The sequence below is a fragment of the Setaria italica genome, chromosome III (genome assembly GCF_000263155.2).
Source record: "Setaria italica strain Yugu1 chromosome III, Setaria_italica_v2.0, whole genome shotgun sequence".
Lineage (NCBI taxonomy): Eukaryota > Viridiplantae > Streptophyta > Magnoliopsida > Poales > Poaceae > Setaria > Setaria italica.
The window spans coordinates 6,639,387-6,655,518 of record NC_028452.1 but is presented as its reverse complement, the minus strand read 5'-3'; the positions used below and the strand labels follow the sequence as shown (position 1 = coordinate 6,655,518).

Here is a 16,132-nt window from a genome sequence, read left to right as displayed (position 1 = left end):
CGCATCAGTTGTGCTGTTTGCAGAGACTATTGTGCAGGCGCAGCAATTGGATGAATTCAGGGCGAGCAGACTGAAAATGGTGCTTGTTTTGTAGGCTTGTTATGGATTCATGGCCAGACAAGACTGAAAGATCAGGCATGGAGATGTAATTCCCAGTTGCTGCCCCATCTCTCAACATAACACTATACTTCAAATTTTCAGATCGATGGGTGATTTGATTTGGAAAACAAAATGAAAACAGAACACTGAAAGTTTCTTCCTTTCTTGACCCTCTGTCAGCAAGCAAAAGGTAGCGTGGCTCAGAGGTGGCCGTAACTAACCCGGTTACTGCCAACGTTTTATCCTCGTCGGTAACGGGCCGATGATTGGAGATTCACAGCATACCCATCACACGTCTCGATCGATCAGATGCATGCCAGCAGCATTGTTCCTGGACGAAACGTTTGCCTACCGGTACGATCAAACAACACATGCCTGCCTGCATGATACCCAGCTGAAGAAAGCTGCGGTTTGGATCGAGAAAACAACAAACGCTATGTATCTCTTCGTTGCTCGGTCGCCTCCGACGTCAAATCATTCGGCCCGGCACCGAGTCCCCCCCCCCCCCCCCCTCTCTCTCTCTCTCTCTCTCTCTCTCTCTCTGCATCCTTGGCGAATATTACATTGCCATCTCTGCATTCCCATTGGCACAACGCACGAGCAACCAGTTCTCACCACCTCCATTTCCTCACGCACTAGCTACTACATAACACAGGGTAGAGTAACACGAGAGAGAGAGAGAGGGAGGGAGAGAGAGAGAGAAGATGAACTGCGTCAAGATCCTCCTGCTAGTCTCCCTGATCCCCCTTGTGCTAAGAGGAGTCTCCCTTCTCATTCCATCGCCTGATGAGCAGCCGTCCAACTCCAGGAACGGTGCAAGCACTTCAGTTTCAGTTTCGGGAGTTGGCCGGGGCCGCCTCTCCGGCTTCAGCCAGCGGCGGTTCGGCCGCGGCGGCGGCAGCTTCTTCAGGGACGACAAGAGGTTCTCGCCGACCGGATCCAACCCGCTGCACAACTTGTGATCGGCCGGCATTCAGGAGCCTTTTTCGAGAATTTTGCAGAAAAGTCATTTCTATGTGGTGCACTACGCTGCCTTCTGATCATCAAGTCCCTGTATTTCTCTTATTTTTTATCTCTGTAGTATAGGTATGTGATTGGTTAGCTCTGGTTTCGTGTACATGCATTTTATATTTGTTATTGTAGCCTCGATCAAATTGTCAGTTAGGAAAAGGCTGAGTTTCACTCTGTTTCTTTACATGCCCTTTCTGTGCTGAAATGTTCATGAATGGTAATTTCCTTTAATTTCGGGTCTGCTGCTTCAATCAGTACGAATATACGAGTAACTGTACTACATATATTATTAAGAAATTGATTTTTAATGTTTTAAGATGGGTTAGTTTTTAATTTGACAATAGCAGCAAGCTTGGAGACATTGCAGACCATTTGTGATGGAGGATAATGTAGATCAATTGATGTTGACTCCTGAGACTGGCACATTGACTCCATAAAAGTTCTCTGTTCCTCGGAGCAATAGCAGATGAGCACTCATTGGAGCAGGCTAAGAGGATGATGGTGTTGCAGAATTTGGGAGGTGCCTCGGATTGATGCATATTTACATGGGACATACTGGACCTGGTCCTGGTCTTTGCTGTAAAAGGAAAAATGCATAAGCACCGACAAAATGGGCAGCCGCATTATAGATTCGACGGTTATGGAGATCTTTGCCAGACATGGTGGATGTTTAGGCTTTCTGCTTGATTATTTTCCGTTTCTTAAGCTGTCGTAGACCCTTTGGTTTTTGTTGACTGTTTGTTGGCACTTTGATCACTGGAATAAACTACGTACGCCTTGATTAAAAAAAGACCGGTTACCAAAACGTCATTCGTTGTAGCTGCCTGTTAGACAAAAAGAACCGGTGAGAACCATAAAAACCCACGTTGAATGTCGTCTATCTGGTGCCATCTGCCAATGGAAACCCAACAATTTGCAACAACAGATTCTTCAGAATTATGGATTTAGTTACCTGCAAAAAAAAAATTATGTACTTACAAGGTCAACGTGATCATCTTCTACCATAACAATCAAAATCGTTCTTAGAAGTAGCATTGCGAATATATTGTCTGACTGCAAGGAAAGTCAACAAACTTGTTCAAGTCGATGATATAGCATTTTTATGAGATAGTTGAGACTCGAGAGCAAGGTAACATTGGTCGAAACCGTGGATGTGGGAGATAGGAGTGGACATGTTGTACAAAATCAGTCTGATTTAACCTCACTGGTGGTAGTGATAGCCTCACCGATGGATCTCAGACAATCCTAGTGATAAGATAGAATTATATCAGTCAATTGTAACTAATACTATCCTACTATAACAGTAATCCTTACCAACCATAACACTCAAACATGCTAATGAAACACAGGGGGTGTTTGGATACACCTCCTACCTATCACATCGGATGTTTGGATATTAATTAGAAGTATTAAATATAGTCTAATTACAAAACTAATTGCACAGATGGAGTCTAATTCGCGAGACGAATCTATTAAGCCTAATTAGTCCATGATTTGATAATGTGTTGCTACAGTAACCATTTGCTAATGATAGATTAATTAGGCTTAATAGATTCGTCTCACGAATTAGTACAGGGGTTCTACAGTTAGTTTTATAATTAGTTCATATTTAGTCCTTCTAATTAAAGTTCGAACATTCGATGTGATCCTGTTGGGACTTCGTATCGAGCAACGTATCAAGCAACCCGTCAGAAGACAATCTATTTGGCACAATGAATTTTCCGGTGACAGGAGGGCAGAAAGCCAGAAAGGTGGCAAAGTGTGCCTGCAGCCGCAGGGAGGCAGAAGAAAAGCTGCATGAAGAGATCAAATGGTGGAATGAGATGTGACCATGAAGTGATGCCTGATTGGCCTTAAAATTCCATGAAAAAAAAAAGCATAAGCTGCGCCAAAAAGTAGCCGCGGAATGCCCGAATACCCGGTGGAGAAAGCACCAACTCTTGTGCTCAGCTTCAAGCCAGTAGCGTCTGGTTGGTATTGCCTGACTGATGGGTCCGATGCCTGACGTGCAGGTTTGTTTCCTGGTTGACACCATGACACTAGATTAGGATCTTGCTTTGTTTCCTGGTTGCTTTGTAATTAAGGATGTGATGAGTAAATTAGTGTGAATTTCGTTGAGGCATGCTGGTCACCTGAGATTCTCTGGCACCTCATTCCTTCAGACAATGATTCTGTCGACGAAACATGCAATGCGTTCAAGGGACTGCATTCAAAGCTAACAATCAGAACAAGGTGATATTTCGCAAAGGATATCGCTTGAGCTGAGCTCATGGCCAAGGCCTGGAATGCAGGGAACAGAGAAGAACCCCCAGCTTTTCTGCTGTTCCTAGCTCAGATCACGGCCAGCAGGCTGCTGAAGGACTGTAGCTTCCTATGAATTGATGAGAGGAATCGGTGATGGTGAAAAAGGCCAGTCGGCAGAGGAATGAATGCACTGAGATGCTTTGGCGTGCTGGTAGTACGTTGCATCTGGCGCTGTTGCTCACGCTGTGCTGCTTCATATCGCCAGCCACAGCCCACAGGGTGAGCCGACCAGAAATTCAATGCTCCGTGTGAGTGCTTCACAAGTATTGTTTTCTTTCCCCTTTTTCCCCTCTTTTTTTGAATAACTTGAACAAATGCTGCCTGAGAGTTGACTGAAAATTTGATGAAATCTGCCTGACCAGGCAAGCTAGGTGATAGTCCGTGTGGTTGGAGGCATGTGCTTGAGAACATTAATAAAAAGGAAAACACAACGTTCATTTGCTTTTGTGTACCAAAATATGATTTAATAGGCACTAATACATGATTAGTGGATGTTGAATGACTAGCTTATTCATTTTTATTAATAAGATTATAAAATAAATATTTGGAGAACAATAAATATATTTAATTAAAAATAATATGAGAAATAAAATGGAAACGTTATTTCTAACAAGGCGAAGTAAATTGTGTTAATGTGTTATATAGTGGGAATATTATTTGATTGATTTTACGTAGACAGATAAGCTATAGGAAGACCGTGCATGTAGCTCTACAATTGATTAGTGTGTAATCGTAGCCATTAGCTCAAGCAACCACCGCACTGGAGGTAGGCGCTCAATTTCATCGGCCCGACGGGGGTTGCTGCTGCCTGATCCAGGCAACCTTCCAGGACCGTAACCAAACATCATATAAGCAAGCTCCAGGCAAGTGCGCAGGGACAATTTTAGCTCAGGGCTGCAACCAAACAGCCCCTAAATAGCAAGTATATTACGACCAACAAAAGTAAAATCCAAGTGGTTTCTCATCAGTTTCGATTTGAGGAAGAATTGGTAATAAGCACGGAACCATCCATCCTGGTTCTATGTAAATTCATTTCAATAAAATGTTTTGCCAATTACATGCAGGTGACCAAGATGTTCTCTCTTGATGAAGTTTGTAGGGTTGGTTCTGGATCCGACAGCTACATAGAGCAACAACAAAAAAACCGGATGGAAACCTCTGTAAAACCTCCTTCAACGCTGCACGGGAGGGAAGGACCAGCCATAGCTTCCAGGTGCAGTGGAATCGCAACCGCTACACCACTCTCAGCCAAACCTTTTAAAGTCTTTGTCGGAAGCATGAGTGGCGTGCACATGATGAACTGGCCGCTAGCAGCAGCACCTGATGGTCAGTGCGGTCAGGCCAGGACGGGCAAGAGCTGACGGGTGAGGTGAGAGTTCTTCACACGGCCTGCCATCTCATTCATTGGCTGCTCTGTCCTTGAAGATCTCAGTAGGCTTTGTACAATCGAGATGAAATGGATTCGGATTTCACCGTATGAGATTCTTGACATGCATGAGTATCAATAGTCTAGACAATAGTAGGGGGTGGTATTCAGGTACGGTACTGGTAGAGGTCGGCGGTTACGGTTATCTTTCTATTGCTATGAGCTGCTTGACATACTTATGAAGAAAAGCTTGAAATCTCAGTGCCAATGTCCGTAGCAGAGTAGGGCTTATCAAAAAATCAAAACGACCTGCAATTTGAAACGGATAGAGTAAGCGGGCTTACTCAGGGCATGCAAGATCAAAGCATATTCAAGCTATGTGGAGAGCAAGAGACCCTGAGCTCAAGTGGTTGACAAAGTCCATATCGTACGAATCTATCACATGCAAAATGTTGGCGACACATCCACAAATTGACCTGGTGATTTACAATGAAAACCTCCGAGTAATAAGCACTTGACCAACTGATCCATTTCTAGCTTACGCTATAATCAAAAAATAGTTATAATAAATCTTTAAACTTTTCGAGGATTGTAACAGCAGCAACACATGCATCCAGATGTATCAACAACAACAACCACAACCATCTAACATAATTTATGACAATAGTAAAAAAGAATAAGTTCCAAATTCTATCTCCTTTGGTAATCAATTCATATCTTGTAAACCATAAGTCCATAGTGCATGAAATTTGGTATGCGCCTATTTCCACGAGTCCCCTATTCTACGTCCAAAATTCAGCTCAATGGAAAATTGTTTCACTAGCCAGACTAATTATCTATTGGTAATGTTCTAGGCTAAAGCTACACAGACAAAGCCTCCCATAAATCTGATGCTCTATTCAAGCAATACTCAAACCAACTAACCAAGTCGAAGTACTCTAGTTTGGAATGGCTCACCAAATTTGGTGTTGATCGGTCAGAGTCAACAGATTTGGATAGATTTGCTTATAACTCCCTCTTAGTAAGTGATCTCAACCATCGATTCTAGCACCATATCCATATGAGGACGCTGGACTTTGTAACATGCATTAGCTAAGTTTGTCTGTTGGGCTCCAAATCACAATCCATGTAAAGGGATAGCCCACCACGAAGAAGCCCAACAACAACATGAGACGAAAGATTTGCTATTAGGCCAGGTTTCCTCAAATCTATTGGACCTCCAATTAAGCCCGTAACCACGAAACGGGAACGCGTAGAGATCTACAAGATCAACAGATAAACCACTGCACTCTGCCGCCTTCCAGCTTCCAGCTCCAGATCAAAAAGAACACACGAACAAGCATTGCAGAGTAATGGAGGAAACAATCACACGAGATGAAGAGGAGATCAAATGGAGAAACAGCCATTATAGCTTCGGCAAATAAACATTTTCAGCGGACAAGGCATCGCAGATAGAGGCGGCACGCAACATTCATGCCCTACTGCCGCCGGCAACCAGGCAGTTAGCTCTTCGCGGCGCCGGCAGCCTCCGTCGACTTGCCATGGAGCGCGCTGGTCTCGGACCCCGAGCTGTGCTTCTCCCCGGCCGACGACGACACCGGCGACCCCACCTTCCAGTACTTGCCGTCCCCGGCGGCACCCCACTTGTCGGCGCGGCCGCCGCCGTGCGCCGACTCCTCGCCGTCGGAGCTCGACACGGACACCGCCCGCCAGTTGCTCCACACCCGCAGCATGGTGTACAGCATCACCACGCACACCGCCGCCGAGATCACGGCGATGCCCGCCACGATCACGGCCACCTCCGTGCCCGGGAGCCGCCGGGTCGACGACGGCACGCACCGCGGCAGTGGCGCGCCGCAGAGCTCGTTGCCGGCAAACGACGCGGCCGGGAAGCTCGACAGCCCCGCGGGCACCGCGCCGGAGAGGAGGTTGTCTGACATGTTCAGGAGGTGCAGGCTCGTCAGCTGCAGCAGCGAGGGTGGTATCTGCCCCTCCAGCCGGTTGGACGACAGGTTCAGCCGCTCCAGCTTCACGAGGTCGCCGAGGGACGCCGGGATCTCGCCGGACAGCCTGTTCCGGCTCAGGTCCAGTATCACCTGCAGCTCCGACAGCTCCCCGAGCTCCGGCGGTATCGGCCCCTCCAGCGCGTTCTCCGAAAGCCGCAGCTCGTACAGCTTGTTGCATTGCCGGAGCGCCGGCGGTATGGCGCCGGCGAGGCCGTTCTTGTTCAGGTTCAGAACGTTGAGAGATGTCAGCCGGCCGATCTCCGGCGGGATGCTGCCGGAGAGGTGGTTGTCGCTGAGGGACAGCTTGAGAAGGCCGGAGCAGTTGCCAAGGTCCGCCGGGATGCCGCCAGCCAACGCGTTCGACGAGAGGTCCAGCTCGCCGAGGGACCGCAGCCCCCCGAGCCACGAAGGGACGGTGCCCGTCAGGCTGTTCCCATCGAGCTTCAGATGGGTGAGCTGCGCGCAGTTGGAGAGCTCTGCCGGGATGTCGCCGGAGAGGTTGTTGAACGAGAGGTCAAGCATGCTGAGCCGCGTCAGGTTGCCCAGCTCGGCCGGTATTGCGCCGGCGAGCCGGTTGCCGCCGAGTTGGAGACGGACCATGTTCCTCGACCGCGCCACCGCCGCCGGGATCACCCCGGAGAAGCTGTTGCTGGTCAGCGCCAGCACGGCGAGGGAGCTGGAGCCGAGGAGAGGGACGAGGCCGCCGGAGAACCGGTTGTGCGAGAAGTTGATCACCGTGAGGTTCTTGAGCTGGAACAGCGACTCCGGCAGGGGGCCCTCGAGGGAGTTGTTGTACAGAGTGACCACGCTGAGCTCAGCCAGCTGCCCGAATGTCTCCGGCAACGCGCCGGAGAGCCGGTTGTCAGCCAATGCAAGGGCCTGCAGGTTCCTGCACTCGCTGAGGCTCGCCGGAATGGGGCCCGACAGGTCGTTCTGTCGGAGCTGAAGCACGGCCAGGTTCTTGAGGTTCCCTATTCTTTCAGGGATAGGGCCATGGAAGCCGTTGCCGAAGAAGTCCACCTCTTCCAAGCTCGTGCAGTTGGTGAGCTCATCCGGGATGGTTCCGGACATCTGGTTCTCGTAGAGGAACAAGAGCTTCAGCTTCTGAAGCCTGCCGATCTCCGGCGGTATTTCGCCAGTAAGGCCATTGTGAAACAGAGACAGGATCTCCAGGTTGCTCAGGTTCCCTATCTGCGGGGGCAGGGCGCCGATGAAGCTATTGTTGTGCAGAGCAAGGTTGATGAGCCCCGACAGCCGGTCTATGCTCGGCGGTATTGCTCCGGTGAAGCTGTTGTTCGACACGTCGATGGACCGCAGAGCGCTGCAGTTGAGCAGCGCCTCGATGCCACCTCCAAGGTTGTTGCCGGCGAGGAACAGGTTCTCCAGGCTTGATGAATCTCCAGTGCAGAGTTCTTCAGGGATGGTGCCATCAAGGAGATTGCCTGACAGCACAAGGTACTTCAGACTCTTCAGTTGTGCTCCAGAGATGCTGAGCTTTCCAGAAATGTTGTTCATGGACAAGTCCAGAACCTGCAGCTGACTCAGCCGGTTCACTTCTTCCGGAATGGCGCCGGTCAGGCTGTTGCCAAGAAGGTTGAGGTATGTCAAGCTGGAAAGGTTGCCGATCTCTGACGGAATCCCACCGGAAAACTGATTGTTTGCCAAATTCAGAGACTGGAGATCGCTGAAGCTTCCAATGAACGAAGGAATGTTGCCTTGCAGCATGTTATCAGACACTGATAGAACGCGCAAGCTGGCGCAACCAGTGAGGTGCTCCGGTATACCGCCGGTGAGGGTGTTGTTGTCCAGGGCCAGCTGCTGCAGGCGGCTCAGCTTGCCGAGCTCAGCTGGAATAGTGCCATTCAGCTGGCAGTATGCCAGGCCGAGCGTCTCCAGCTGGCTGCAGTTGCCGAGGTGCGGCGGGATCTCGCCGTGCAGCCTGTTGTCGCCGATCCTGAGCACCTCCAGGTTCTTGAGGAGGCCAAGCTCCGGTGGGACGGTGCCGGTGAGGGAGTTGGAGAAGAGTAGCAGCGTCCTCAGGTTCTCCAGCAAGCCCAGCTCCAGCGGGATCGGCCCGGTGAGGGAGTTAGAAGACAGGTCAATGGACTCGACGGAGATGAGTCCACCGATCGCCGGCGGTATCACGCCTGACAGGCCATACCCGGACAGGTTGAGGCCTGTGACAATGCCCACCTCACCGGGCAGGCATGTAATGCCGTGCCATGAGCACACGTCGGCCTCCGGCGACCAGCCGGAGAGGACGCCTTCAGGGTCTGTGAGGCTGGATTTCAGTTGCAGGAGAGTGGCAGGAGCTGTGGCTGGTGTGGCTGAGCATACAGGTGCAAGCAGGATGCAGAACAGCAGGGATAGATCAGCAAGAACACGCAGAGGGAAGCTGCTCTGCTTGATAGCCATTGCTAAGATGGTTTCATGTAACTGTGTGAGCTAGGAGAAGGTGAGCTCAAACTTTACAGGATGCTACTCTGCAGCTGAGAAGATTTGTATAAGCTCCATTGCTGTGGTGTGGCCCTTTCATATGCAACATTGCCCGAGCTGAAAGAGGAAAAAAGAGCCGTCAAACACTACCTGCTCTGTGTATCACAGTCAGAGAATGTGCTGGATTCTTAGCAATGAAATTGCAATACAAGCCAAACGAGAAGGTGAAAGCAGTTCAGAATGCAAAACAATCAGATACGGTATCAGAATAATGACGGGCATAGCTTTCGATAATGCAGGCCTAAGCAACAGGTAGTTTAAAGGCTAATCTTGTTGTTTTGACTAGTTACTCGAGCTTCTTCTGTTTGATCTGTTCTGACCAGAGCGAAAAAGGTACTTGAAATTAGTTAACTATGGGCTTTACAGAGTGTACGTGCTGAAACAGTTCAACTGCCCCCCTTGATTTGGTGGCATAGGGACAATTAGACAATGCTTCCATGCTTATTGAATAGTTTTCTGGCTCAATTTTAGTGATAAAATATAAGTATAGAATACTCTATTCATCTCTTCCAAAGTCAAGTTTCTGACTTTACAAATAAGGTGGATACCATGGAAATTTCTCGTCTTCCTAATTCAATATAAATATATATAATTGTATAAATCAGGAGAATGTACTGAATATCTGAAAATAAATGCATATTATCATGTATCTGATGAAGAAAGGGATACACGATCACATGTACAATCTATGTATCTGGATGTTTCACTGGTGAGGACCAATCACCAATCACCTCTCCGCTAGACCACAAGGCAGCTTTTCAATTATCAGGTCGAGGGAAAGTCAGTGACTTTTGAGTGGGGTCGACAGTGACACAATCGAATGAACAGGCCACAGGAAACAAAGGCGCAGGGAAGAAAACAAAACGACTCACAGTAACCACCTCAGCAGTTCTAGTCAGCCAGCCAGGCAGTGAGGCAGAGGAGAGAGGACTCACCAGCAGCATGCACGGGACGGACGGGGCTCACCAGCTCGCACTCGGCTTTGCTTCCTGCAGTTCAAATGCAGTAGCTGTTGCACGCACAAAGTGATTCCATGCACAGAACGAGTCCATTCAGATAGGGACAGACAGCTATCTGGTTACCTGCTAGTGGCCTTCCCAGCTCTCATCATGCACAACCACGCCCTCCTTTCTGGTTCAGACTTCAGAGTTCAGACCACCTAGTGGTGTACCAGCTTTGTGCAGCCATTTTCAGTTCAGTATTTATTCATTAACCTGCTAACCCACAATGCTAATTAATAACTGCCAAAAAAGGTAGAGATATTTCTATCTTATTACCATTTCTCTTTACTGAATGGTTGGGAAGTGCAACTAATACAGAAATAGTTTCTGAGAAGCGTAATAAATATAAGAGTGAAATGGCATGCCCATGAAAGTGTTTGATGCATGATTGAAGGTCAGTAAAAACAACTGAGAGGACAGAAGATGATTGGAGGACTCCATGCTACAACCTATCCTTGGGTTCGGCGACATGAGGACAATGACATGCGACTGGTGCGATGGTTGCATCATTGGTCCAAGATTGACTTTCTTTGACATCTGAACAATTTAGTACTGATTCCTGATTGATCTGGGTTTGACTTGTGCCTCCTTCACACTGTGCTCTTGCTTGCTTAGTTGCTTGTACGCTTCTCACCTGCTCACCGCAGGATTCGGAGTTGAATAGGACATGAGTCAAAGGACAAATGTGGGTGCACAACAGCATGTCATCTGTTCTAAGCTTATCTTGAACATACTATTTAATCAAGTCCAAGAAAGAGCTATATATTTTATCATGACATATGGTAAGATGGACTAATTTAAGCTAGAATCACGGAGCAAATGTTCTACGACAAATGAATAAGTTCCATTTATCATGAGCAAAAAAAAAATTTTGGAACCGACATTCCATACTAGAAATAGTGACGCCGCAATGCTCCCCTCATAATCTCAACTGACACTAACTTATATGACTATATTTGGAACAGTATCCAGATAATAAAAAAATGTTTTGTGTGATTATGATCGAATTAAACCTTCACCTTCCAATTTGCTGCTAGGAGAACTTCGAGAAAGGATATGATAATATTTTTTCCTTCAAAAAAATAAGAGTAGGATAATGTCTTTCCTATTAAAGAAAAACAAGGTATGGCCCATTCTATCTTGTTACAAAAACCAAAGGACAAAGAAACATAGTTAATTAGACGTTTTTGTACCATAGAAAACTAAAGAAATGCTAGAATTTAAGCTACTACACAGAAAACTAGAGTAACTAGCATCGCAACATGCTATACAATATAATTAAGAGGTGCAAAAAGTGTGCTGATATTCTTTTACAATATAACTAAGAGGTGCAGAAAGCTGTTCGGATGACTTGCCCAAGTGGCTTTTTGTTCAGTTGTTACTATGATTCAAACCTCTTCAGAATTCCTCTGGACACCCAGCCCACCCACTATCCCTCATTTGACTTGAGTCACCTCAATGTTCCTATAGGGTTTTTCTTTTCATGGAAACTAAGAAATGCATAACCAGCCGGAAACAATGATCAACAGCAGATTTGATTGAGCACCCGCTAACATGGCTGCGACGGCAAGCAACATGGGGGCTCTAATTTGCAAACCGGGCAATCAGCGGACGTTAAACATGTGCACGGGTGCACCAGCCAAACCTTTTCCCATGACCCATGAAACAGCAGTAAACGAGATGCTCACTCCAATCAGCTGCTGAGAGAGACCGAGCCTGCGACCAGCTTTTCAGTTGGTAGATCGTTGAAAAGGCTGATCACCTTTCGGAGGAATCACCCTGCCGGTGAAGGGTTGCGGTCATTGACCCAAGCATACTAGGCAGTACTCCTAATCCTACCAGATTACTAGCATCTTGCAGGAACAGCACTCGATGATGAATTGACAATGTTCGTGAGAGCGAGCGTGCAGTACTTGTGCAGGTGCATGCAGGAGATGAAGAGAGGCAAAAAAGGGAGGAGCTCTACCAACCTGTGCCGTGCCCGTGCCAGCGGGCGTGCGCGGCGGAATTGTCAACGAAGCAATCGATTAGGATGCGGACGAACGGGACGTGACGTCTCGGCAATGCATGTTCAGCTCGTACAGAGCGGCGCTCGTCAGCTGGATCGGCGAGTCCGGGGGTCCCCATGTTGCTTGTCGTAATGTCCTCGGGTTCCATCTCGCTCCTCTGACTTGTTGTCTTGCCAAGAAACAGCGCGCGGGCGCAGTAGGCCAGTAGTAGCGCCTGCCAAACCTCTGCAGAAGTCACGGAGGATCCGGAGCCGATGGCATCATCTAGGCAGGCGTCAACGGGTTGGCAGACCAGATGTATGTGGAAGTGTGGACTTGCTCCGGTTGCGTTTTCATGTCAAGGTCGTCTTCGGTAGAAGCGGCGGCGGGCCATCTTCGTGTGGGCGCAGGGCAGTGTGGTGGCTTTTGGAGATCAGGTGATCGACGGTGACGGAGACAGAGCACCCGACGGCGCCCGCTTCGGCGCCATTACGTCGAGCACCTCGCGGGAGCGCGGCAGGTGATCGAGACGGCGTCCGAGCGGTGTGAAAGGTTTAAGAGATCGGCAGCTCTTTCGGAGGCCACCGGATCTGAGCTGGGAGAGCGAGTAGGGGGAGAAACCGACGATGCCACGCGACGGCCGCGGGGGCTTCTCGTGCGGTGCGGCGGCCGTCGGCCGCGACGCGCCGGGAACCGCCGTACGTGGTCGCCCGCCGCGCCGCGGAACACGGGAAGCTGGAACGGCAAGAGGGCCCCGCCAGCGCCAGGATTCGTAGAGTTGGGCCTCGAAGGCCAGAGGCCACCACGGGTGTGTTGTGTGTTGCTTTGGATACTTTGGGCCCATTTCTATTCATCAAATTCAACTGTGCTCCCCCAGCCCGGATGTCCCCGCCCTATTTGGGCCTGACGGACACTTCCACACACCATGTTCAGCTAGCTCGTTCCCAGAATGTAGCATTGTCAAATTCAATCTTTAGAAGAACTTTATTACAGAAAAGAGTAAATTTCTAACAGATTCGTGTGTTTTTTTAGAAGTCACGGGGACGAAAAGTTCCACTTGAATTTCATTAAACCATAGAGGTCGGGTTAGCTGGTGATGATTTTGGTGCAAAACACCTTACAAGTGTTGGGCCATTAAACACCCAGAAGAATAGGAGCATAAGGATACAACACCAAGGTACAACACAGAGAGGAGAGAAACACAACTCACTAACAATTCAATGACAAAGCACGACACAGCTGAAAGACAACCATCGATCGCCGGATAGCGCCACCACCGAACAACATGCTTGCCAGTTATGCCTTAACTGTTGCACCTTGCACCACCCTTCGTAGCTATGCCGCCCCGCTGTTACCCTCCATCTAAGGGACCACCTGGGGACTAAAGGCGGCAAAGGATGCACAAGCTAGAACTCACCGGATATGACGACATTGCTTTTGAAGCTAATGGTGCTACCTACAGCATGTCCGGGCTCCACGTACCACCATCCAACGCCGCCCAAGGGGAGTCCTTGAAAGAGAATGGTGGAAGCGGTGGAAACACCACCCGGCATTTGATTTCCTAACACCACCAACAGGAAGAGCGTCGATAAAGTAGAGGCGTCGAGGGAGGACAGCTGTCGAATCACGACAGCAGCTCACAACTAGTGCGAGTCTCATCATGAAGAGTAAGGAGGAGAAAGAAGCCAAGAAACATACACAACCAATGGAGACCTCCATCGATGACGCCCTCAGGTAGGATGCGGCATCAGAGATGTCGTCGTCCTCCGTCCAGTAGAACCGAAGCAAGGTTTTCACCTAGAGGCCCCAAAGTTGCGAGGGGAGAGCACAATAACGACTTCAACAAGGTCTGCGACACCCGAGAGCGTCGTCATCGTTTGCACAACTTTCATCGGGAACTCCCTGCACCACCCATTTGGCTGAAGGTCGAAGGTCGAGCACTGTGTATGGACGAATCCCGAGTAGGACCGCCGTACGCCAAGGTACCCTTGCCCGGCCGGAGCTAACTACAAAGAGCCACCGTAGCTCGACTAGGAGACCAAGGCACCAGCAAGCAACACCCGACCTGGAGCTAGCCGTCGGCGCCGTTGCGCAGAGCTAGGACAAAGCCGCCATGGAGAGATGGAATGAGGCCCCGTTGACCACAACGGCGCCGACATAGTAGACGCTAGATTTGGACTCCACCATGGGTCTGGCCATAGAAAGCCCATCCACATGTCCAGCGCTCAGATCCGAACCTTGTGAGGTCGGATCCGGCCATGTGAGGCCGCACGAAGGGGTGGAGGACTGGGGAGGCAATTCATGGTTGTGACTTATTTGAATCTTGGAATGGAGGAGAGTGGGAGAGAGGAGGGGAGTTGAAAGCGAACAAGCGCTGGCTTCAGCGCCACCACGGGCTGCCGCTGCCGCTTGCCGGACTGCTGAGCGGCGGTGGTTGGGGCAAGGTGTCATACGGGGACTCTAGGCGGCGGGGGCGGAGGACGCCCCTCCCGTCACCCTGGGAGGCGACGCAGATTATGATCGGTTGGTCGGGCAATCCGCCTATACCTAGCCTTGGTCCAGGGCTAGCATTCACAGAGGTTTTTCTGCTAAAGGAAAGAGGGCTAAGAAGTTCCAGGTGAGCGATCTACTCATCTTCCTGCTGAAGGCAATCTCTATTACCAGAACATTTTTTCTTATTCTTTACCTTGGCTGGCCGATCACTGAGTGAGTTAAGAGAAAAAATAGAAGGAGATGACATCAATCCCAAGAAGTGTGTTTGCTCTAGTAGAGCATGAATTTGAACTATTCTATTTAGCAAATGAGTTTTTAGAAAAAGAAATGACAATGGGAAATGAATCCAACCTCACACTACAGAAAGAAAGCAGCAATTTTATGCCTTCCCGAAGGAAAACGTTTGGGCCGATTTACTTTATTTGAATCCAATTATTTTTTGTTTATCTTGAAAACCGGTATAGTTCTAGAACTATCGAGGGTTCGAATCCATCTTTCTCCTTTTGTTTATTGAATGTCTCGTAGTTCTAAATTCCCGAATCGAATCAATTTAAATTAACAAAATTTAAATTAACAAAAGAATAAGGAAACGCTACATCATCCCTATTGGTAGCCGTTTGGGCCACTGCCAACAAAAACAAACCCTAGTTTGAGGATAGAACTATGGTATGGACTCTAAAAATCAAGTGTCGCCAGACCTAATTACTCTCGTGCTAAAAACCGTTTGTGTGGCGGAACACCTCGGATTAACTCAACTAAAGCACGGTTAAGTCGCTTGACATGCGATACTCATGCCTTAATCAAGTTAACTCGATGTGCCGTCGGATTTCATCCGATTTAACCACTTAACAGGACCGAGTTAGCATAGCTCACACGAAGGTGAGTGGTTCCAGAGAATACAACAGATCCACCATTAGATTAACAATTCACGACACACTGGTTAAAAATCAGAGTTTTACAAGTTATGAAGGAAACAACAGAAGGTAAAACATAGCGGAAGCTAATCGCCGGGGTCGGATATCCCTGGTGAGGCCAGCCAGGACATCAATGATCCCATTCCCCGCCGTCTGAGGAAGGATCCCACTTGACCGTCCACCTAGGAGGGAGCTGGGGCGGCCAAGTGCCAGCGACAAGCTCTGAAGTTTCAACTTCACCTGAAAAGAGAAGCCACAAACAAGGCTGAGCTTCTAAGCTCAACAAGACTTAACCGACCGGTGGGAAGAACTACTCCACCACTTCTAGACATGCAAGGCTCTTTGGCTGAGGGGTTTGTTTGCCAAAAATGACTATGTTAGGTCCTTACTTTCAAGTTTTAGCTCAGATTCTAAGTTCATTAACCAGTCTACATTGGCAACTTACTCTAAGCAA

At 48.7% G+C, this 16,132-nt stretch overlaps 1 protein-coding gene across 1 annotated transcript; it reads right to left on the bottom strand.

Moving 5' to 3' along the window:
• Positions 1 to 5,948: 5,948 nt before the first annotated feature.
• On the bottom strand, positions 5,949 to 9,677 carry LOC101754040 (LRR receptor-like serine/threonine-protein kinase GSO1). The gene has a single exon (XM_022825521.1). The coding sequence runs from the start codon at positions 9,199 to 9,201 to the stop codon at positions 6,283 to 6,285; it is 2,919 nt and encodes a 972-aa protein (XP_022681256.1). The 5' UTR covers positions 9,202 to 9,677; the 3' UTR covers positions 5,949 to 6,282.
• Between the last annotated feature and the right edge of the window lie 6,455 nt (positions 9,678 to 16,132).

Bases quoted from the DNA above. Each gene is read 5' to 3' on its own strand.
- LOC101754040 (XM_022825521.1), bottom strand. From the start codon at position 9,201: ATGGCTATCAAGCAGAGCAGCTTCCCTCTGCGTGTTCTTGCTGATCTA.